General features: G+C 47.1%; 1 protein-coding gene across 6 annotated transcripts in view; it reads right to left on the minus strand.

Moving 5' to 3' along the window:
• Positions 1 to 24080, minus strand: part of Nos1ap (nitric oxide synthase 1 adaptor protein) — a 283618-nt gene that overhangs the window by 19745 nt on the left and 239793 nt on the right. For 5 of the 6 annotated variants that reach the window (XM_075989050.1, XM_075989049.1, XM_075989053.1 and 2 more), the window contains exons 6-9: positions 16754 to 16895; positions 9324 to 9484; positions 7730 to 7909; positions 618 to 783 (exon numbers count right to left, since the gene is read on the minus strand). In XM_075989050.1, the coding sequence (XP_075845165.1) occupies positions 618 to 783; positions 7730 to 7909; positions 9324 to 9484; positions 16754 to 16895 (649 nt within the window). Of the gene's footprint in view, positions 1 to 617; positions 784 to 4091; positions 7683 to 7729; positions 7910 to 9323; positions 9485 to 16753; positions 16896 to 24080 lie in introns of those variants that run through there. The other variant, XM_075989055.1, reaches the window with a different exon arrangement.

Here is a 24080-nt window from a genome sequence, read left to right on the forward strand (position 1 = left end):
CAGCGTACAGTCAACACAGGCTTCATGCATGCCTAGAACCCACTCAAAGGCAAGTTTATGACAAAGGCCAGGACCTAGACTGCCTATTGCTTCCCAGTTCAGCTTGGAGGAGTCTGGTATACAGATGGCAAAGCATCTCAGACCAGGGGCTATGCACAGACTCTAGTTACGGCCACATTTACTCAGCCGCCTTATCAATTAAGTGGACATCTACATAGTGCAGAGAACCAGCTACTAAAGAGTTTGGGGGAACCCACCAAGTTCACAACATGATACCCCGTATGGGCTCAGTATATTTTTATTGGGAAAATCTCTCTGAGAAAGAAATGGGCTTTCTTGGAATATAAAGTGACCGAGTTTTCTATAAGGAGAGTGGACAGATATGTACTAGTGTCTCCTAGGGACCTTCAAGGTCAAGTCTGGGTAGTGGATAGAAGGCAGCCAATATGGACTCTGGCCCTGTAATTCTATAATTTATGAAACGTGCAGACTAGCAACAATGAAGCCTGTGTTCTATTGAACTATAAGGGCGCCATCAAAGCTCTGAGCAAACATCCCCCGGATCGTGGAAATAACTTATTTTATGAAGAGCGAGGCTGGATGGGACCCCAGCTTACTGGCATTCTGTCCTGACAGCTTCAGCTCCAGCTCCTGCACTTGCTTGACCAGCAGAGAGATATGCTGGAGCATGTCTTTGTTCTGCAGCAGGAGCTGGTGTACTCGCGCCTGGGCCTCCAGCCGTGCCGCAGCCTCAGCAGCCAACTGATCCTTCAGCAAGTGAACCTGCAGAGAGTGAAAGGCAGGAAGACAAAGAGAAGGAGGGACAAAGAAAAAGAGAGGGGCATTACTACAAATGACAGTTGCTAATGGATGGAGATGCCCCTTTCCACATTCAATTCCAGATGAAGAAACCCTGTATGGAAAAAACTGGGGACCTAGAATTGTACTGTTGGAAAAGTGTCCAAGAGAATATAGGTCCCCAGCCCTGTGGACTTCTCTCTATACTTCAGGCACCACTCTGAGCCCCATGTCAAGTGCAAAAAGTAGGAAAGACATTCTCACTTCCTGCAGTGTCTGTGAAGATAAACTGCCCTCCATTCCTGTTTTAAGAACTTACATAGGCCCCACACAGCACACTTTTTTTAACTTCGATTTGTTTGTTTTGAGACAGGGTCTTGCTATATGGCCCTAGGTGGCCTGGAGCTGGCTGTATTGACCAGGCTGGCCTTGAACTTGCAGTCACGCTCTTGTATTTCTGTCTCCTTGGTATTAGGATTGTAGGTATGTGACATCACACCTAGCGTTTCCCATATCTTTTAAAAAAAACAAAAGCAGCCTGGTATGGTGGGGTACATGTTGTAATCCTAACATCTGGGAAACAGAAGCAGGAGAATTTTGAGGATAGTCCAGTCTATATAGCAACTTATAGGCAAGTCAGGGCTAGCTAGCAAGACCCTGTCTTAAAATCAATTAAAAAAATAAAATATAAAAGCTTATATATTGACCAGACTATCACCATGTGACGCCTCACCCCAACCCATAATCTTTCTTTCTACTTTCCTGAACATCAGTGCAACAAGACACAGGAAGGAGAACTCCATTGCTGTTAGTGAGCTGGTTGTAATAAAGCTTGGCTTCTCATATCTGGGTACCAGCTTCTCCATCTTTCAATTCTTTTCTTATTCTCAATGGACACCCATAGAATCCCCGATTCTTTCTTGGAAGGGGTTTAATGTTGGTTGAGTGACTAACAGTAGTGCTCTTCTGACAGCTATATAAAACCAAGGTTGGTGTTCACAGCGGACACTTCATCTATTCATATCCTTCTTGTGGTACGGGGTCAGCCACGGCACACTCAATAGTCTCTATGCTTGTGGTGTTTACATGCTCATCCCTGGAGTGTAACCCTTGAATAGAGGTGAGATCACTGGGGAGAGATGGGGCATATAGCCAGGACGCTAGCTTCAAGAAAATAGTCAGAAGGCCGGGGTTCACGTATACACGGTTCTTGTACTTAGGAAGGGGATCGGAAGGATTTCCGAAGGCTCTCGAGAAAGGGAATGAATGAGCTTGGTCACTTGGAACCAAGTCAGCTCATAGAAAAGATTGTTTTCTTGGAGACGAACCATGGTGTTGACAAAGAACCTGGGTGGGTGGGATGTGGGGTGGAAGAGGGAAAGCCTCCACTGTTCTCTAGAAATCCCCATGTTGCTGAGGCTGACCAAGGCATCTGCAGGCCTCCGCATCTGCTTCTCGGGACACAGTACTAAGACGACTGTACTCAGGTGCAGCAGGTGCTTCCCTCTCTGCCCCGTTCCGAAGGCCTGGCCTCGCAGCTGGCTCTGCTTTGAACTGAGCAAGGGCACCAATGAGATTGGCCAATGCTTCCCATTAGTGGATCCTCAAGGTTGGGCTCATCCTCCCCGGGGAGATGAGGCTTAATGAATCTAAAGAAAATCTGGCTATTTATAGGACTGCCAAGGACAGAACTCTTGTTTTCATCAGGATGATCCTTTGCTGTTTCAGATTCCCGGGAGAGATTCTCAAGAGGGACGAGGAAAAGAAGTGCCAGTAACACTGGAGCCTGGGGTTCTGATGGAGGGTGGCTATGAAACCTGCAGCTTCCTGGGAAATAGAGGCACGGAGAAATTTCACCCAGGAGTCTAATCTAAGAAACAGGGAAATGGCTATGGGAAGCCCCAACCTGCACCCCCACAGGACAGGCAAGCTCAAAACTCTAGCTGCTAGTACTGTTACTTACATGAAATAAGAGCATCAGGGAAAGGACCCTACCATCTATGCAATCTACTTACTAGATCTTTCACTTTCTACTTACTTTGGAATCAAACAGAAATATAAGACAGACATGTGGAAGGTGGCATTTCAGTGGATAAACAGAGAGCACAGAGCCCTGAACACCACTAATTAGCATCTGTTATCGGCTATACACCTGCTACACCCTCAGGTACCAGCATCCCAACAGAATAGACCATTAGGAAGCAAGCATGAGACTAGCAGCTGGGGTGCTGGCGTCTTCGCTGACTCCTGAGACAACCCACTTTTCCCTGGGCTTCATCTGCCCCATCTGTCACGGGAGAGGGCTGGCTAGGGGCTGAGATGGCCGATTCTGCATTCAGACAGTCATAAACACTGGAGGACACCTAAAAAAGTCCTCAGATCCCATGGTGACATCTGAGAATTGGGAGGGAGAACAAAAAAAGAGGTTCCTTCTTGCAGAAGTTAGGGGAGTGTTGGAAGCCTCTCTGGCAGGATTCCAAGTTCCAAAGGTGGAGTGCCATCAACACCCAAGAGACGACCCTTGAATACTATGCTTCTGGTAAAACCCATTGACATTAAGTGCCATGAGCAAACACCCCAGAGAGCGAGTGCCTCTTGTTCTGGATTACATAAGAATTTTACCTCTGCCAGCTCAGAGCGGGATCATTTCGGGTGTTTTTAAGCCCCACGAGCACAGAAACAATGCGCCGCTGTCACTGCCCAAGCCAGCACTAACGAGCCTCCTGCGTCTGCAGTCATCCAAAGTGGAATCAAGCATGAGGCTCAGACCTCTGCCTGCAGCACCCAAACCAGGCCAAGTGAGGACAGCACGGCTTAGAGCTCTTTAAACTCGGACGGGACTGCTAAAATGAGGTAGTGTTAGCTTCACCCTTGGCTTGGACTCTGTTTCTCAAGTAGGACAGGAGTAGAAGGTACCACCCCTACCCCCGACGCCCATGAGTGGCGGACATTTATCTTTTGACACTTTTCTTACAAAGAATTGAACATTTCCCACACAGCTGACCACAGTCCTTTCTGAAAAGGTGACTGTGGAATATCTCCTCTCCAGAGCCATGGCACGCTGAGTATGGACTATTCCATTCAGACTAAGCCAGAGGCACAAACACAGCACTGTGGCATTTAGAGCCACACTTCGTGTTGGCATCCAGCTCTGCATCCCAATCCCAGAACAACACGTATAACACCAACCCTGGCCCCTCCAGCCCTGTACCACTTCCCCAAAGTCTGGCACTCACCCTCAACCCACCCGGCCACCTCAGACCATCGCCCCACTCACTCTCCGGCCTACTTGCCTGGACTCCAGCTCCTCCATCAGAAGTGGGGGCAGGGCCAGGCTGAAGTTAGGGAGTGGCAGGCACATGGAAATGGCAGCGGGGATAACCAGAGCAATCCCTCCCCACCCCCACCCCCACTTCCCTATACCAGATAAAGCAGAGGCAGGCAGCGCTGTCTCAGCATGCATTAGGCCAGGGACTTGGGCAAGACTGGGGACTGGGAGAAGCCACAAGGACAAATGCTATGTGGCAGGCCAGGGTGGGGGTGCAGTTTTCAGCGCTGCTTCTCTAACCACAACACACAATATCACAAAGCATAAATAACAAATTACTTGTTCCTAAATAAGCGGAAGTGGCAACAGGCAGAGGAGGTCTTTAAATAGCAACAATGAGCTTCACTACCATTTTCCCAAGAGCTAGGCTAGGGCTTGGCAAACTGTAAACATGTCTGGCCCACTTCACTGTTGTCAATCAGCCACAGTCCTGGAGCCAGGCAGGCCCAGCATGCAGCTATGCAGGCACCAACTACATCCCAGGTACGATTCAAGGTGTGGCTCTGTTTTTCATCCACATCCTTGAACTTCTGGTCCAGGTAAAAGCGGAAGCTAATGCAGCCAGGCGAGCCTCATGCTGGGCTGGGAGAGTCTCAGAGGGACTAGGGTAATTCGCTATTTACGCACTGCAGAATGACCTGGAAACCCTTTGGAGTTGGTTAATACCATCTTTGCTCATACGTGTTTAAGGCCAAAGAAGGCCTGATCAAGATCAGCACTGAAGGAATTGAGGTGAGGCTGGAAGAGGGCTTGAGTTCTTAGAAAAAGTCATGACAACATCAAAAAGAACGAACTATGGTCCCGAAGGCAAACAGCCACATCAGATGGGTGCGTGAGAGCCACGGCAGTGGGGGCCATAAAGAATGCGGTAAGCGGCTTTAAGAGCACACATTATTTGCAAGAAATTGGGGCTTTACCTTTAGATTTTAGACTAAGAAGTAATACAGGAGGGTTTTGGAGCTCAGAGAAAGGGAAACGTTCTCACCCCAAACACTAAGATGACTGTTACAACTGCTGAGTTCTGGGGACCACTAAAGTGGTTCAATGAGACACCTTGCTGCGTGCCAGCAGCTGGCTGACAGAACAAGAGAAAGTTGACATCCCCCTAGGGAACTAACGGGTCCTGCGGAAGAACCAGGGGTATTGCAGCTGGTCCGTTGCAGGCCCATGGTAGATGCCAGGGTGCCCTGTCATCAGCCTGCTTGCATGCCAAACATAACTGCTTAGACCCATAGATGGGGACAATGACAGAAAGTCCTTTGATCAAATCCTACAGAGGAACGGAGCTCGAAGAGGCTGGTTTAAGACTGAACCCCACCTGCAAGACGGGGGACAAGGGCCAGCTGAGAGTACAGTTGTACCCTCCTGTGTCCCTGGCAGTAGATATAAGATGAAGATGGAAGGCAGGTGGCCAGAGAGTGACTTAAGGACAATGGCAGGGACAGGTTAGAGGACTATGCTCAAGAAGCCATCAGATGACCTTACGTCGAGTTCGACGGAAAGTTCAAAAGTCTACCGCTCAAAGTCGTCACCGCCCTACGGCAGCCTTTTGTTGTATTCTTGCTTGAGCCAAGGGTCCAGCAGCTCACTTGCCAGCTACACCCAATAGATTCTGAGCAAATGAGACTGGCCAACCTGGCGAATCGCCTAGAACGTAGAGAGAGGCTCACGAAACGGATCTGGAACACTACACGGTTCCCTTTCCTTAGATCCAACTCCTTCTAGGGGAGAGGCAATTAGAATAGGGCAGGGCAGGGAGGTTTTGTTAAGACAGATACTTGCTATGGCAGAAAGCCACCCTTAGGTTTGGCCCTGATGGAGGCTGACCTGTGACAAGTTGTGCGTCTGATTGAGTGCAGGCTGAGTGCTTCCTTCCACTGCCACAACGCCGCGTGTAGATGTGACACTTGCAACTGATTTCTCTCTAGCACTTAGCTGAGACTTCAAATTCAGATGCCCTTTGCTAATAAGACAGCATGAATATGCATCAGACCTACTCTTGGGTAAATAATAATTACTTGGGAATTGATATGCTGAAAGAGAATCGTTCGGAGAATGGATCCGCATTCAGTAGGAAACTTGGGGAAATGCTGAGCCTTGGGATGGGCCGGGGCTGAGATGCACAGGCTTTGTGTTGCTGTCAACCCCCACACTGAGGAGGAGAGTCTCAGACTGCCATGCTGTCATTAGCCAGAGATGGATTCTTTCATTTGACAAAGAACGTTTTTCCCCCCTCCAAATATAAGAAGTCATTAATGACATTCCCTTTTCTCTGTCACTGATTTGGGAACACCTGCAAATCCTCCCGCCAGCATGGCGTAGCCTTTGATTTCACAGCCATATCTCCCACCCCCATGCCGCCTCCAAGACTCTGTCTGCCACTTGGAGCATCGTCCCACTGGTTCGGCTCTCCTGAAATGTGGAGTCAAAGTGACCCACAAGGCACCAGCCTCAGGGACAGTCGGTGAAGGCTGGATGACAAGAGGGCTCTTTCAGGCCAAGCCTTAGCAGACGGAAGGAACACTCTTCTGGGGGATTTACTTCATCCAGGAGTCAGCGGAAGAGGAAGCAGATCGCACAGAAGGATCAGTAAATTCTCCCTGGAGGAGCCTATTTCCTGTACTGAACACGGAAAATCTCAGCACCTAGTCAAGCCTATCCGATCCAGAACACTGGTGCACACAGTAGCCTTTCAAAGACAACTCTCCAACCATCCCATCCCATCCTCCTGATTACCTTCATCTACCCACCTAAGGCCTGATCCTGCCTGGCTCTGGCTTTTACACGGAACAGATGCATGTGTCTTCACCATTCCCTGACCTGCCCATCATTGAGAGAAGGCTCAAACTACCAAACTCCAAGGAAGTATGGATGACAACGACCTCCAATGGCAACCAAACAGAAGGGATTCCTGCTGAAAGCAGCAAGGGCAATCAGCTCAATCCTCTCCCCAAAGCAGCAACGATTCAACCAGACTCCAGGGCACAAACTCCATCCAGATGCTAAAAGGTAGCCATTTCTCAAATGGCTCAGATCATCTAGCTGAATTCCCATGAGTTCATTGCTATTATAATGAATTCCTAATCAAATACTGTCTGGAATAAGTAGGTCACTAATGGAGGCTTGAGGACCTGTTCCGGTCAAGAGGGTTGGGATGCCTGAGCAGCAGTCTGTGCAAGGATGCTGGTCACAGATTTACACTTGGAGCTGTTTTAAGAGTTGTCACCCCTGTCCTAACTCCAAAGGCATCCCTTCCCACCCCAAACATGAGGACATAAGGTAGGGAAGGGAGGGTGGGACTGCGTACTTCTTTTTCCTTGGTACATTCAAATCATCATCCAACAACGTTCAGCCAAGCCAGCCAAGCCTAACTCAGAGCGAGGGATACACGGGGGAACCGATGTGTTTTTCCATTTTAACCATAGCTCCCACCTGTCCCCCTCCCCTGTCACCTCCTAGAACCCCAACAAGCAATGATCCAATAGCATGAGCAATTCCTTAGAGCTCCCTAGGTTGTAAACCTGCCCTGAGCCCCTTGCTAGGGAAGGCGCGTCAAGCCCATGAGAGTGGAGCCTGTGAAGAAGGGAGGAGGCTGAGGAGAACCTGGGCCACAGCCACTTGCGTCTGCTGCTGCTGCTGCTGGAGGAGCTGCTGGAGGAGCTGCATCTGGTGGTGAGTGGACAGGGGCGTCCCTGCGCCCAAGCCTGGTGGCTTCGAGGAAGCAGAAGGGAGCAGCATGCGGGGTGAGGCTGTCAGCATGGGCTCCTGAGGACTGGGTGAGACCTGAAGAGAAAAGACAGAACATGGCTCATAGGCAGAAGCCACCTCCGAGGGCCAGCTCCCTCTCACTGGAATGGTCGCGATGGGTACATGGGCAGAACAAAACCCATGTGCTAGAGATGCTGCATCTTGAAGGACAGGAATAGCTCCAGGGAGAAAATACTGGCACACCTGGGCTTGGACCACAGAGCCAGAAAATTCTATCTCCATACCTTGGGAACATCATTTGCCAATAGGGTAGAAGACGGGCAGCTGGCAAAACGTTTTTTCTTTTTAACCCCTCATTTCCAATAATATACCTTTCTGAATTGGGGTTTCTAGCTTTAGAATCTATGTTTGTGTACACAGCTTCCTATCACGTTACTATGGCAACAAGAGAGAGACAGTCTCAGCTCTTCCCCGCGGTATCCTTTGCTTCCTATTCTGGGGTCAGATGCTCCATCCTCTCCCATCTCGTCTCACAGTGAAGGCAGAACATTTGGACATCACATGACCCAGAGGGACTTCTGTTAGCTAGGTAATCACAGCTGCAGTCTCTTTCTCCTGATGGACACTTTCACACAAATGGCTCCAGTAAGTCAGAGTTGAACGCCAGGGAGGTAGGTTTTGTTTCCAGTGGCTCTGCTGATCTTCAGACATGCAGGAAGAAGGCACCTGGGGACAAATGCCTATTGCCCCTAGTAGTGAGGTCATGGGGCAGCAGAGAAAACTTTGGCACTGCCCGCCAAAGTACACAGGTGTTTCCTCATGAACTGGACTAATCTGAGTTGGAGGATAGAAAGTGCCAGAGAGCTTCCTGGGAACCCAAGGGTCGGGAACTTCCCTTTCAGTTTTTATTTTCCTTAGCTTAGTTGCCTCTAAGTTTGAATTTAGTCTTGGGGCTTTCGGGGCTTGTCTCATGGGTCGTATCAGAAGCTCCCTACGCCTTAGTTGTCCTACCCGTGGAGTGCCAGGCTGGGGTGATGAGGCCCCCCTTAATGTGGTCTCAGTTTCTAACATGCCGTGGGCCAGTTTCCAGACTCAATAGACCTGTTACACAGGAGTTTTAAAGGCACACAACTGCTAGACGAGGCAAGAGGGCTCAAACAGACTGTTTTTTTTTGCTAAGTCATGTGATTATCTGCATCACACGGGTCTGTTGGGTGGGCTCTGCACAAACATCACAAGATGCTGTTGTGTATGGAGAAAGGGACAGAACATTGACGGGATCCCCCAGGTGGGCAATACGCTTCAGACACAAGCTCCAAAGCACCCTCACATGTGTGCTGGCCTGTGGATGCTGAACCTGAGAAGTCAGACCTCTGGGAAAGGCGACAAAATATGCTCTAGCGCTGCCACTGGGTGACAGGGCACCTCACTTCTGAAGCTGCAGGCAGGGGAGCCATAAGGCATACCGCTTGCTCAGAGGATCACCTACCGTAGAGTCTATGTCTCCTTCCTTCCCTACAGCATCCAGGTCCGTCACCCCACGACTGAACTTGAGAATGTCATTCCCAGGGAGTGGAACCTCCACAGCATCGATGTCAGTTTCCTCAGCCGTAGCCGTGGAGGCCCTCTCGGCTCCAGGAAGCTGGCGGCCTGCAGAGACAACAGGGCAGGAAACCATGGCATAAGGAACAGTATTTTCGCTTTATTTTGTTAGTCCTCCGTTAGTCAAGCCTGGCGTGCCATGGGCTTCCTCTGACATTTACACGTCCTTTTGTTCAAGTACACAAACACACCTTTTCAACCCCATATGATACTTTTAGTCTTACATCATCGTAAAGTTCAGAAACAAACAAACGTTTGCTCAAGCTGGGTGCAGCATCTCCACAACCTGGAACATTTCGAACAGCAAGGTTAGAGACGCTAGAAGAAAGGGCACTGTCATCTCTAACTTCCTCTCAGCTCAGGCCTCAGTTTCCCAACCTGGCACTTACTCTCAAGAGTTCCACAGAGAATATTTCCTTACCCTATATTTGGGATTAGGTTCGTCACTATGTTCTGTTTTGGTGTTTCGAGATGGGGAGGGGGACTTTACTTTATAGCTCAGAATAGTTCACAAGGCCAGCCCCAAACCTATGCCTGTCTTCCTGTCTCTGCCTCCTGAGTGCTGGGATTACAGGCATGTGCCACCATGCTCCTCTATGGTCACCACGATTTCTTCAAATACAATTTCCTAATAGGTTTCAGAGACCAAACAGCAGCTGGAACATAGAGTTGGGTGGTGGTAGTGGGGTACACAGAATGCTGATTCCCTAACGTTGGAGCTAGCCCAGACAACCAGGTGTCAGGCCCGTGTCTGCTTTGCAGAGCCAGTGGCTGTAAGTCCTTTCTATGCAGATAAACCTGACCATGTAAGGGAGCGAGCTCAATATTGAGAAGTCAACAGGATGCTAGGTTTTCCTCCTAGCTGATCCAGCTTTTTATTTCCTTGTTTGTATTGCGTTTATTTATGCACTTGTATGTCCGTGTATGGGTGAGTATGTGCCACGGCGCACCTGTGGAGGTCAGAAGACAGATGACCTGAATCGCTTCTCTCCTGCAGTGTAGTTCCAGGGATCAGATTCAGGCTGTCAGTCTTGGCAGCAAACGCCTTTACCTGCTGCGCTCTTTTGCTGGCCGCTAGCAGGTTTTATTTGAATAAAGTCCTTCCAAAGGCTTCCCAGTCTATGTACATGCTGGACAGTTGCTACATGGGAGAAGGCATACCTCCAAGGAAATAGATCTCTCCCGGGAAACCCTCCCCAGGGAGAGTCTGAGAGAGGGTAAACTGCACAAACAGGCAATAAAGATTTGAGCAGTGGTCCCACCTTGCTCTGAGCCTTGGGGGTGGCCAGAGGCAGCTGTTGCCAAAAGATATAAAAGGTATACCTCCCCCATAGTACAGGGAACAGGAGAAGAATTAGGGAGACAAGAAAGACAGGCACAGAGCAGGGAAGGAGAGAGGAGGCACTGGGAGGCGTGTAAGTGAGAAGCAACATAAAACCCCCGCTGAATCCCAGAAGAGAAAATGCTGACATCAAAGAAGCCAGAACAGCTTCCAGCACTTGCCCTTTTCAATTTCCAAGTGTAAATAAGTTTCCTCTGTACAATGAAGGGCCTGCCATCCCATCACAGGCAGGGCTCCTCTGGAAAGATAAACACTGCATTCAATGAAAAGCTCCCCAATACAGAAGCCAGATCCCCACAGGAAACCATCGGTTTTCCTCTGGACCTTCATAGGAAAATCCTCAGGAGAGCAGATGCGAAAAGAAAAAACAGGTTGCCAGCAGTTTACACACACTAAGAAGGTGAGTGGGAGGCATAAAGGAAGCGACCAGGAGAAGGCAGTGAGCAGGCTTCCTGAAGAAGAAAGGGTTCCACCTCCAGATCCAAAGGGCACTGACTGCTGACACTCAGATACGCAGCCTCATGGCCACAGGAAAGCCAGATCAACACTCAGCTCATACCTGCTGTGAATTACAGACCTTTAGAGCATCCCCCCATCCATTCCCTTGTGCATATGTTCCATATGCAGAACCCTAGCTACACGGCTAGCACCAAGAGATTACAATAAACCCCTTCCTGGGTTCCTTCACCTGCGTTCTCTCAGCGCCCCAGAGGAGAACTGGTACCCAACACATGGTTTGCTGGAGATCACTGAGTGGGCAAGGGTAGGGTCAGGATGAAAGTCTGACTGCCTTGTGTAGCAAGCCTGCAGCTCCAGTGACCTCTTGACATGACTTTCTCACTTCCATAGCGGCCAACAGTCTGTGCTAAAGAGCCAGCCACCACAGAAGCCAGGCATCTGCCAAAGATTATTCTAGAGCTTGCTGTGGAGTTACTTTTTAAATTGCAATCAATATTTAAAGCAATAGACCTTGTGTCAAGTGGATGCCCGTCTGTGGGCAGACTGATCTGATCAGATGGAGGTTCAAACAGAACAAAGACGAATCTCCCACGAAGAACAGGGAATGACAGCAGCAGGTAGCTTTCAGACTCAAATTCAACCTTCTCCAGGTCTCCAACAGCACATTACTGATTTACGAGGCACGTGAAACAATTACTTAAAATGAACCACCCATTAAACACAAACACAGATAGAGATGGGAAGGAGGAAAGAGATTTCTGTGTAGCTATTTCTAGCCAAGTTTAATAGCCGGGGAGAGAAGACTCCTCAGGGGTGGTGTTCTTGATGCAGCTTCCTTTAAATCACCCATGGTCTTGGAGGAACCCCAGTAAACTCACTGGTTTCCCAAGCTAGACTTGGGTTTAATCATTCTTTACCATCAGGGCTCTGTGGGCTGAATGAACATTTGTTCCTGTCTCTGCAGGAAAAGCCACACAACACACACACACACACACACACACACACGCACACACGCACACACGCACACACGCACACACGCACACACGCACACACGCACACACACACGATAAGTCTTTCTCCCTCACCTTACTGCATAACCTCACCTTTGCCAGCAGGTGCCTCCCTCCCTCTCCCCCAGGGATGGCAGTATGATAGAGTGTGCCAACTCCAGCTTGATTGGTTTTGAAAAGATACAACTAATGTACCTTTGCCATCTTAAACCTCAAAGCAAGCATGCTGGGCGAATTAGTTTGCTTTCGATCGCTGTGTTAAACGTCATGACCAAAAGCAATTTGGGGAGGACAGGGCTGGCTTGGCTTATGCATCTCCATCACAGTCCATCACTGAGAGAAGCCAAGGCAGGAACTCAAGCAGAAGCAGCAACAGAAACCATGGAGGAGTGCTACTTATTGGCTTGTTCAACCTACTTTCTTATGCAACCAAAGAGGACCTGCCCAGGGATGGCACTGCCACGGTGGGCTGGGTCTTCCCACATCAATCATTAATCATGAAAATGCCCTACATGACAATCCGATCTAGGTAATTCTTCAATGGAAGTTATCTCTGTCCAGGTGACTCTAGTTTATGTCAAGATGATACAAACTTACCAGCATACTGGGCTTGACACTACCTGTGGAAGGCCAATTATATAATTACATTCTTTAAGGTAGATAAGAATGCCAAGCAGATGACACCTCATGTATATTAATGCAAATTAAGAAAATTGTCTCTAAAAAGGTAACAGTAAAGGCCAGGTGTGCTGGTGCATGCCTCTAACCCTAGCACTCAGGAGGCAGAGGCAGGTGGATCTCTGTGAGCGTGAAGCCAGCCTGGTCTACATAGCAAGTTCTATACTAGACAGGGCTCCATAAAGAGAGGTAACAGAACAGAGGGTTAGTGGTGCCTCGTATGGCTGGAAGGTGGGTGCTGACTTTTATACTACAGCGAGAAGAGAGTAACTATGCCGGACTCTTCAGTAGCCACCGTTTCCACCACTGCCTTCCTGGCAATCCACCGTTCAGCCTTCTGAATTCACTTTGCGTTTACCGCCTCAGCTGTATTAACTCCCCCAGCCGAGGTGTCATCATTCCTCATCAAAGAGGTGGCTTAAAAGTCACTCTGGTTGGAATCTCTTCTCAATCTTCAAGCTCATCTTAGCATGGAATAAGCACTTTATAGATGATTGTTGACAGTGATTAATACACACGCTGTCCCTTGGCCACACTTATTGACTGTTTGTCAGTTTATTCAACAAGTATTTATTGTGCTAGGAGGTCCCTATGCTCCCAAGGTTCGCAGCCCATTGAAGACAGAGGGCAGGCATCCTCTGCCTGGTACTCAGAGGGCTGGATGTTAATGTCAGTGGAATCCTCCAGGAGTGCCGAGAACACAGGCACACAGCAGAAAACAATGTATTCTGAGTTTCTGAAAGGGGAAGGGAAGAGAATGGGAGCTAGGAATCAGGCCCTCCAGAGGAGAACAAGAGCATAGAATGAGGAGGAACTCTGCAGGAAGCAGAGGGCACTGCACCAACAAAGGCTATAAGGTACATGAACTACCCTGAGCAGGAAAGGAAGGAGTTTGGAGTACCTGGGGGAAATGAGACTGAAAGCAAAGAACAGGAAGTGATCCCTACTGGGAACTCCAAGGATTCCCCAGAGTCTCCTCCTCAGCATGACAGGAAGTCTGTCATCTCCCCGAGCAGATGGCTTCAGGGGCTGTAGGAGGAAGAACAGCACTGTTCTGATTGCAGGAAAATAAGACTTATTTCTTAGTGTTGCCTGAAAGAAAGGGCACTGGCAGTTCTTGTCAATGGGTCAGTCCAAGACATCCTGACCTCCATGACCAGAGGCTGAGGGACAGATCCAATTAACTACTTAGGAATTACAGTAACCTCCTCAGAGAGGACTTCTGCGATGACAATGGTCGTCTCTTTCACTCTAGGATTAAGCAGTTTCACCAGATCAGTGTCCTCTGCTTTCTGGTTAGAAATTTGTGTGTGTGTGTGTGTGTGTGTGTGTGTGTGTGTGTGTGTACCAGTTGCCAGTGTGAGCACGGGCTTGAAATCTCTTGAGATTTCAGCTGCCACTCTCTACCAGCAAGATAGCAGGCCATTGGCAAAGTGGTGTTACCAGAGGCTGGGGATATGGCTCAGCCAGCCTATACAGTGCTTTCACGACCATGGCCTGTTATAAACCACAATTGGTCCAGTGCACAAGGGAAAATACAAGGCTCCATCTAGTGATGGTTATTATTGGGGAAGGTTACTGTGATGCTTGCATTAGCAGAGGCCACCATCAGTTGGCACAAATGAGAGAGCCAAGAAAGAAGCATGATGGTCCCCTGAGGTCACAGAGAAACAGGGCTCTAGATGAAATGTCATGTTTTCCTAATTTATGACTAACATGTGTCCAGGGTAGAAAAGTTATCAGTACAGTGGGGGTAAATCTTCTTGCCACCTCAGCCACCTAGCTCCTTTTCACAGAATGATCTATGTTGCCACTTTCTGGTCAATCAAGCTGTGAAGATTCTATGCATGGTTAACTTGCAAGTGCACACACATGTACATACATGTATACCACATGTGTATGCATGAGTATTCCTACGTACTTACAATAAAATGTAATCTCTAGGAAGCATAACCACAGTTCTAGAACTTGATTTTTACAAAATGGACAAAATGTCTTAAGATAGAATTATATCAGTTCACAGATAACTGAGGATTCTTCTTAATCATTGAGCAATAGTCTACTATTTATATTTAAAAGTGACTTCATAGCTAGGCACGATGGTGCGCACCTTTAATCAAGAAGCAGAGGCAGCGGCAGAGGCAGGCTGATCTCTCTAAGTTTAAGGCCAGCTTGGTCTATGGAGTGAGACCAGGACAGTCATGGCTACAGAGCGAGACTCTGCCTCAAAAAGAGAAAAGAAACGAAACTGTCTTTTATAATCCTTTGGCTTTATAACTGATTCCTCACTTATGTAACCATGCAGAAGGTTAACTGTTTCACATGTATGCTCTATCTTTAGAATGCAGTCCTAGAGATACTACGAGCATGATTTAGGAGTCAACTGACATGTAGAATTTTGAGTTCTGCGGGTATTTTCACATTATTCTCCCCAGGGATCTGCAACATATTAGTGCATGTGCCTGACTCGGGCTCTGGCCTCCTGCTTTGAGCGGTTCAGTTGCTTCACAACAGCACAGCTCTCCCTGGTCGCATCTACGTGGATATTTATTTAAATACAGAGTGTGAATCCTTTGTTACTCACTTTTCCTAGAAACTTTCTGCCCTTATTTAAAAAATTTTCACACATCTGTGCTCAAGTAACAGTAGCTAACATGTATGTATATATAGCTAACATGTATGCATCTATAGCTAACATGTATGTATCTAGGGCTTTCCGTGTGCCAAGCATCAGACTTGGCCTTTTAAAATCTATTAGCTCACTGAATTATGTCATGACCCTGAGGCACACACTCTGAGCTATTCTCCAGAAGTAGATACTTAGGCTCAAGGCCGAGGGGAACTAACTTTTGCATGCCTAGAGACCGTGACTGTGCTGTCCCAATGCAAACCAGGAGCCTCTCTGTCCAGCCATGTGACAATACTGCTGTTTAAGCATAATACCTATTTTTGTGATTTTTAAAAAGATTTAATTATTTATTATGTATAGAGTGCTCTGCCTGCATGCCAGAAGAGGGCACCAAATCTCATTATAGATGTTTGTGAGCCACGGTGTGGTTTCTGGGAATTGAACTCAGGACCTCTGGAAGAGCAGTTTTCGTAACCTCTGAGCCATCTCTCCACCCCTATTTTTGGGATTTTTTTTAACTTTTTTCATTTGTTTTTGAGACAAGCTATATGTAGAATGGGTTGGCCTTGAATTCTTCATGATTCTCCTGCCTCTGCCTCCTCTGTTTTGTAACTCTGATGTGAATAATTAGTTCATATGACTTTTAGGATGTCTCATCTGCTAATGGAAATAATTGAATTTTTGCATTTTTCTTTGATTACCATTTTAACTCTTCCACATGAGCTTTTTGGATGTGAGTACCACAGCTTACCAGGATGTCTCCTTTGCTGATAGAAATGTCAGACACAGTATTCATGCTTATGACATTTAGGTTTTCCATTCAATACTATGGTATGTTCTTCCATTTCTTAAACTAAATATGTATATCTATCTAATCTTAAATACTTTATCTTGGTTAAACTGTCATATTAATGAACTTCTTTTTCTGCAGAAGAAATCATGTAGATATGGTTTCTGACTAGTTGTTATTGGGACATATTAACACCATCCCTCACTCGGGAAGCTAAGGTAGGAGAAGTCCAAGTTCAAGGTCAGTCTGGGCTACAAAGCAAGAACTTATCTCAAAGCTAAAACAGACAAAAAGAGAACAAAAGGAAAAATGTAATCAAAGTAAGCGTGGAATTATTAGAATTAGTTTTTAAGTAACTTAACAGCATGGCCCGCACTGTGTCCTCTCCCTCTGCAGCCACGGTGCCTACCTGGGTCTCCTGAGCCATCACTGTTCCTCTCACTCTCCCCATCCTCCTGGCCATCTGCATTCTGCTGGGTGTGCTGCAGGCTCAGCTTGTGGCAGACTTCAAAGGCCTGACCCACCGTCCGCACGATTCTCATAGCTTGACTCTGGGAAGGAAGACGGAAAAGAAAGAGTGAAGGATGCAGAGACTCCACAAGGGCACAGCAAGGGTCAGTGTGGCTGAGGATGTGCACGGTGGTCAGAAGCCTACGCAGCCAGAGAAGGAAAGGGGGAAAATTCAGGATTTCTCAGATACACACATACTCTAGAAATAGCACCTGTGTTACCATGTCTCTGAAGCAGTCGTCAGCTGAAGACAGGCGCCAGAGGCAAGTGTTCCATTTCTGCACTTAGAATTGGACTTGGCCTCATTTGTCCCTTCCAGTATGAAAGTAGTTCTGATCCTTCAGAATCTGTCACCAGCCACTACCAAATGTCCAATGAGCCCATCAAACTTCTAATGGCTAAGTTCCCAGGAGCTCCTACAGATGGGTCTCTATGGGGCTGAGAAGACAACGGTTAACTGCAGAGCCAGCTGAAGACTGGCAATCTCACAGACCCACAGTGACCAGCAGAAAGGAGAGGCAACTCTTTACCAGTGCTTCTCTAAGACATTGTATACCCAGATCTGTACACACAGTGGGGAGAGTCTCTTCAATCAATGGCATTAGGAAAATGAAATATTTACATGCAGAAGAGTGAAATTAGACTCCCTACTTATACCACCTATAGAAATTAACTCAGATCAGAGTCAAAACTATAAAACTACTAGAAGAAAACAGGGATGAAGCTCCAGGGCACTGGTTCTGGGACATGGTGCAGCTCTTTCCTTGCTTTTATTCTGCTATGTAACTTCTTCCTTTAGGAGCCCAGTGGGTAAGCTCATAGGCTTCCAGGATTCCACCACTTAATAAGGAAAGATAGGGAGGGCAGAGAAGCGATTCCCAGATTGTCTGCAGCAATTCAGCACAGCTGGGCTCCCTAGGCATGGTCTCAAAGGTGTCCCGCCGATTAGATAACATGATGATTAGTTACCTCTCACCCACTTTCAAGTATTGAAAATGAAATATATGTAAATATACAGTCTCAGAGCCCCACAGTGAGGAAAACCAAACATTGCACCATCATCAACTCTGGGTTATTTCACTAGACTTTACGTTATGCCCAAGTTGAGCACTAGCCATGTTTTCAAGATCTGAGTTTGGGTGTGACTGCTACCTAGTGAGACCATATAGTCCATTGATAGTATTCAAGACCCCCAGGGGACATCAGCATGAGGTAGATGACACTGTATTACTACTCTAATATCTAGGGCTTTGACAGACCAAGGGGGTCCTGCTGAGATACAGCGTGATTCATTTGTACTTCTCATGATGTTGAGATTTGTCTGTATCTCCCATGCTACATCCGTGAACTCCTTCCCATTCCTAAACCATGAGAATCTGCACTTCAGAAAGTATGGAGCCTAACAAATCAATGATGAACATGCCCCAACTTTGCACATCTCTTTTCTATAATGATGATGATAAATCATTTGAGAATTTCATGAATCTCATACAATATATTTTAATCATATTCACCCACACTCCTCCCTTTAACTCTTCCCAGATCCACCCCCAACTGCTTACCCCTCCAAACTTCATGCCTACCTCCTCTTTTTTAATAACCCATAGGCTACAGTTTGTGCTGTTCAGATACTTCTGTGGGGCTATCAGCAGAGTGTGGACACCCTAGCTACTCAGAGATGGGCTCATAAACCACTCCCAACTCTAGAGTACCAACTGGACTGCCTTCTTCAGTAGGCAACAGCAGCTGCCAGGCTGTAAGGACATCTACATCACTTTTGATCATGAGGATGCTCCCTGGTCAGGGCTAGACCAGGAAGCTCCACCCTCAGATAAAAAGACCACTTGCTGTGGCCTCAGTGATGTTCATCTTCTAGTTCCCTCCCTGCTCCTTTCTGAAAAGAGGAGTAGGCTGCCTATGGCTTCTCAATCTTTGGCATCACAGCAAAGCTCATTCCCCAGTCACTGTGTGTGTTGCTTCCTTCTGCCTGCCACTGTCCCTTAATGGAAGATTTCACTTCCCCTCCCTCACTAACTTTTGCAGATTTTTCTCTCCTAAACATCTTTACATGATGCAGAAAAGCTAAATACTTTAGGTTCACAAAAATAAAAATTGGTAAGACTAAGCTTTTGGTCTTTTGTTTTTGTCTGTTTACTTTTGTTTTTGTTTTGTTTCAAGACAGGTTTTCTCTGTGTGGCCCTAGCTGTCCTGGAACTCATGCTGTGGACTAGACCAGCCTCCAATTCACAGAGATCCACCTGCCTTTGCCACTTGAGTGCTGGGATTAAAGGTGTACACCACTACCACCTAGCTGAGCAATATTTAAATAGCAAGAGTTTAATTCTGTGACTTTCTTATATATAAATTAACCCAGAAATCTCATTCTGAGTAAATATTTTTAAGGAATGGGTCAGTTTTCCCCATCACTCCCAGAATAAAGACTCAGTTTCCCCCTTTAAAATGTAGTCAGATAGGAAACAAAGCTCATTCCTGAGTGTGTTGCTGTAAAATCTCAACTTTTCCTAAGAAAGACATGGTATAACTTCCATCACCTCTGTAAGTCACAGGCATGTTCTCGGATTACAGGATTGGACAGGGGCAGAGGAGGATTTATAGGCTTAGTTTTGGATTTATATAAGAGGCTGGGGTGGGTGGGAAAGGCCTTCATAGAAGACTTTCATCTCTCATGTATCCGCAGCTGATAATGGATGCTGGGGGATACTCTCAAAACTGAGTATTTAAAGCCTCTAAATTCTGCCTCAGTCTCTAGTCTTCCACCTTCAACAGGAGCAAAGATGCGGGTGGGCACATCTAAAGGTTCAGCTGTTTAGAAGCTTGCAGTGCTGTATGGAAGTGGACTGGCTTTAATGCTTGGTGCAAGCAGCATTTTTACACTTCAGTGCATCTTCTAGACTCAACAACCGACTCTGAGCTCTATCTGATTCCCCTGAAAATGCAGAAAGGGCTGCTTTTGGTTACTGGTTATGCCTTCCCCCATGTTGGAAGGGGCAAGTCGTCCCCTCAGCCCCTGATGTCCTTCTGTCCTCCCTTGGTCACAGTTTCTCTGTTTAAGTTTCTCTAGCTCACTAAGGATGTGAACCAGTAGTGTGTGTCTCTCACTGCATCTCGTCCACGGCACGGAGGACTGAGGTGTGGGGAACGTACACGCTAGCTCCTCCCACAAGGCTCTCATACAGCAGTGCCCAAGGAATGCTTTACTCTGGCAAGTGTGGTATCAGATTTCTGTAATCCTAGTTCTTGGAGGGCAGAGGCAGGAGGACTGGAGTTCAAAGTCAGTCTGGGCTACATATCGAGGCCTTGTCTCAGCTCAGGGGGATGACCTGAGTTTGATCCCAAAACCCAAATTGTGAAAGGAGAGAACCAACTCTCCCAAGCTGTTTGCTGGCCTCCACATGAATATCATGGCACACACACAAACATGCATACAAGCACACACAAATTAAATAAATAATGCAATAAAAATAAAAACCTCTATTCTGATTAAAAATTTATTGCATCAAAAGGTAATTAAGAAAAATGTAGATCAATTATTTAATTATATTCCTCATACAGTGTCCTACCTGCATCTATACCTGCACACCAGAAGAGGGCACCAGATCTCATTATAGATGTCTGTGGGCCACTATGTGGATACTGGGACTTGAACTCAGGATCTCTGGAAGAGCAGCCAGTGCTTTTAACCTTTGAACCATCTTTCTAGCTCCCAAAAAGATAGATCTTGATAGGCTATTTGTGTTTTCTTTATTCAACAGCATGAAACATGAAAAATTTAAGAGAATCTCCTTTTCTTTATATATCCTAAGGTCAAAAGGATGATAGCCATTGCCTCCTTCCTATAGCATAAGAGGAAAACCCTTAGGCAAAGGCATCTCAGCTCTGAGCTAGCCCAACAGCTTCTGTGTGGGAGGACACTGGTAAACTTCTACATTTGCACAGTTGGTGTAAAATGATTTCATTTCAGTTTCTCCTACCCTTTTTAAGATAAAGGCTATGTCTCCATTCACAATAAAGGGGCATAGCGGCATGTTTGATGGACAGCTGTGTTCTTGAGGAGGTGACTTGGAACACATCAAACTAGCCTGTCTGTTCTGCAGAATGACTGCATGCCCATAAAAGCCTCTCCCTCGCATTCACCACTCTGGGGGTCAAAACCAGCGAGCTAGCTCCTAACACTACTCGCCGACAGCTATATTGCGTCCAGATGCCTTTGACCTTTAAGACTTTCCTTTCATCACCACTGAACATCTTTTTAGAGGACTTTCTAAGAGGACCTTGGGAGGGAACAATTACTGGAAGGCAGGAGCTCATCCTCGCACAGCTGCTCTCTGCACAGCCCAATGGGCTCCTTTCTACAGGTTAACCGCACTTGGTGATCCTAGGCAAGAAAACTGGTTCTGCTTGCTGCCTTGAAATGCAGGAGTCATGCAAGCTGGGACCTCCTAGAAGGCCAAGTCTGAACCTAAGAGGGAGAACTCCATTAAAGAGGAGCTTCAAAACGAGCTCTTTCAGAGGTTTCCACGAAGACAGGGTCTCCAGGATCACGCGGAAGCAGCTGCCTGGATCTCATGACACTGGGAAATGAAAGTGGAGGTCTGGAGATTACAGGCATTCACGCACACCGCGGAGCCAGCAAGTGGACTATTATGAAGACAGCCTTTTCCAGCTTTCAGAGATCTGGCCACTCTCTGGGATTTACTAGGTTGGGAACATCATTATGCCGCATGATTTCTGTACAAATCCAGCTTAGTTTTCCATAATCCTCTGGAAGTGCTGGGTGGCACATGGACCAAATCTTCCTGTCCAGGAGCCAATTTCTCTTAGCAGCCCGGAGCATGTGTGGCCTCGTGGTTATCAAGATTAGCTTGGATATGGCTGCTTTGATGTTTTCAGAGCTGGAAAGGAATACCTAACCTCAGAGTGGCTCTCAGCTTCAGACGGAGAGCACTAACACTCACTGGAAGTGCCAATTACAGGCCATTTTGTGAAATCAGGCCTGGAAGGAAGCTACCGCAGAACCGTATGCCTCTGATCCTACCACAAACAGTGTTGCTTTAAACCATCTCCCTAGCCTCTTGAGAGAAGCCCTCTCCCAGCCTACAATCCTTCTCACCCTGGTACAGAAAGCAAGACAAGATGGATGAATTAGCTATTCTCCTCATTATGCCTAATGTGGGCTTCAACTTAGCAGGCGTCAATAGTTGAAACAGTGGTGCAATGAAAATAACAGGATTCTCTGTGAACATGAGCTATCTGCTCAAAAGTAGACAAAGGCCGGTGTATTCGCCCCAGAAAGCAGATATCAAATGCTGATTCTTGTACTTGATCCATCCACAGGAAAACCATTTCACCTTCTCCATCTGATGAGCCCGTTGCTGGTTGGCTATCTATACTTGGGAATCTTTTCAGGATTGATGATTGCTGGCACTCTTCTGAATCTCGCCGCTCTGGACAAAGCTCCTCTCTCCTTTACATCTTGTGGAGATGATTTTAAAACCCTCAGATGAGCAAGGAAAGCAGAGCCCAAAAGCACAACGTGCAAGGCGCACAAGAGATGGCGAGAAGATGAAGCTGCCAGTGATGAGAAAAAGGAAGAGGCGTGAGGCCTCTCCTGTCAAGAAGTCTTGCTATTGGCCCACCATCCCTTTGCTCTGTGGCTATCACTCTCCATCTTCTGGGATTTATCTCCCAAGTACTTCAGAGTTCTAGGGAGTTGGCTTCCACCAAGTCAGGTGCGCAAGGACTTTTGTGATTCTCCCCTGCCCACAGCAATAAAGTACAGTGCCTTTATGTTGAGCTCAACTACTGCAGAATCTCACCAAGAATAGAACTGAATGTCATGTTTCTTTAATGTGTCACTTAAAGGCATCTCAGAAAGGAGCCGGGGAGATAGTTCAGCTGGGAGAGTGTTTGCCACGCAAGCACAAGGGCCTGAGTTTGATTTTCAGAATATGCACACACACACACATACACACACACGCACACACACACACACACACACACACACACGCACACACACACACACACACACACACACGCACACACACACACACGGGGCAAGAGGGGGGGGAGACAGAGTGTGCGCATGAAGCCTGGTGGCTCAAGTTTATAATTAATCCCAGCATTAGGGAGATAGAAACAGATGTACTTCTTAGGCTTGCTGGCCAGCTAACCTAGCCTAACGAACAAGTTCCAGGCCAATGAAGAGATTTTGTTTCAGAAAGCAAGTTGGATGGCACCTGAGGAATGACATCAAGGTTGACCTTTGGCCTCTGCTTGAACACAAACACCCACAATTCATGCAAAATAAATTAAAGGTACCTTCAGTTTGGCGTTGTCAGGGACTACGAGCTGAAGCATGGATATATTTCTATGTGGGCATAAATATGTGAGGTACTAAAGGCTTGAAATAAATGATAGGTGGGTCAGGATTTTGTCCACTGTGTTGGTGATGGCTTAATTACACAATTTGGTAGAGGGACCTCCTTGGACAATGAATCATTTGCCCGGTATGGAAAATTTACTTTCAAAGTGGGTTTGACTTGCAACATTGATGGGAAATAATGGTCATAATCTCAGTGCTGTCAGTATCCAGATAGAGGACAAGGGATGGGTTAACTCACCTTTCCAAGTGTTACTAGACACGTCACTTTTTCAATATTTTTATATCATGTGCACTGGTATTTTGCCTGTGTGTACATCTGTGTGAGGGGTCAGATTCCCCTGAAACTAGAGTTGTAGACAATTGTGAGCTACTATGTGGGTGCTGGCAGTCAAACCCGGGTCCTCTATGTGGGTGCTGGCAGTCAAACCCGGGTCCTCTATGTGGGTGCTGGCAGTCAAACCCGGGTCCTCTGGAAGGGCAGACCGTGCTCTTAGTCTCTGAGTCATCTCTTCAACCTGACACTTGTCATTCTTTAACACATGATCGTCACTGCCCTTCGAAACCTCCTGTAAACTCTAAAGGACAGCTCGGCTTTGCATCTATGGACCCCAGTTTGCTAGCGTGATAAAAGGAAGCAACTTCTCCTCACCCAACCCAATTGAACTGTGATTGCAGGAAAAAAGGATGTCAAGGAGTTGACTTTGCGGCTGGCAGAACTCCCTGCCGCTCCCGCTAACCACTAACAACGCCTAGGGAAATGTGCTAATAAGCACAGCTATGTGCATCAGGCATGAGTGCATCCTCCGGGGGATGTGAAAAAAAA

The sequence above is a fragment of the Microtus pennsylvanicus genome, chromosome 10, assembly GCF_037038515.1.
Source record: "Microtus pennsylvanicus isolate mMicPen1 chromosome 10, mMicPen1.hap1, whole genome shotgun sequence".
In the NCBI taxonomy this organism is placed as follows: Eukaryota; Metazoa; Chordata; class Mammalia; order Rodentia; family Cricetidae; genus Microtus; species Microtus pennsylvanicus.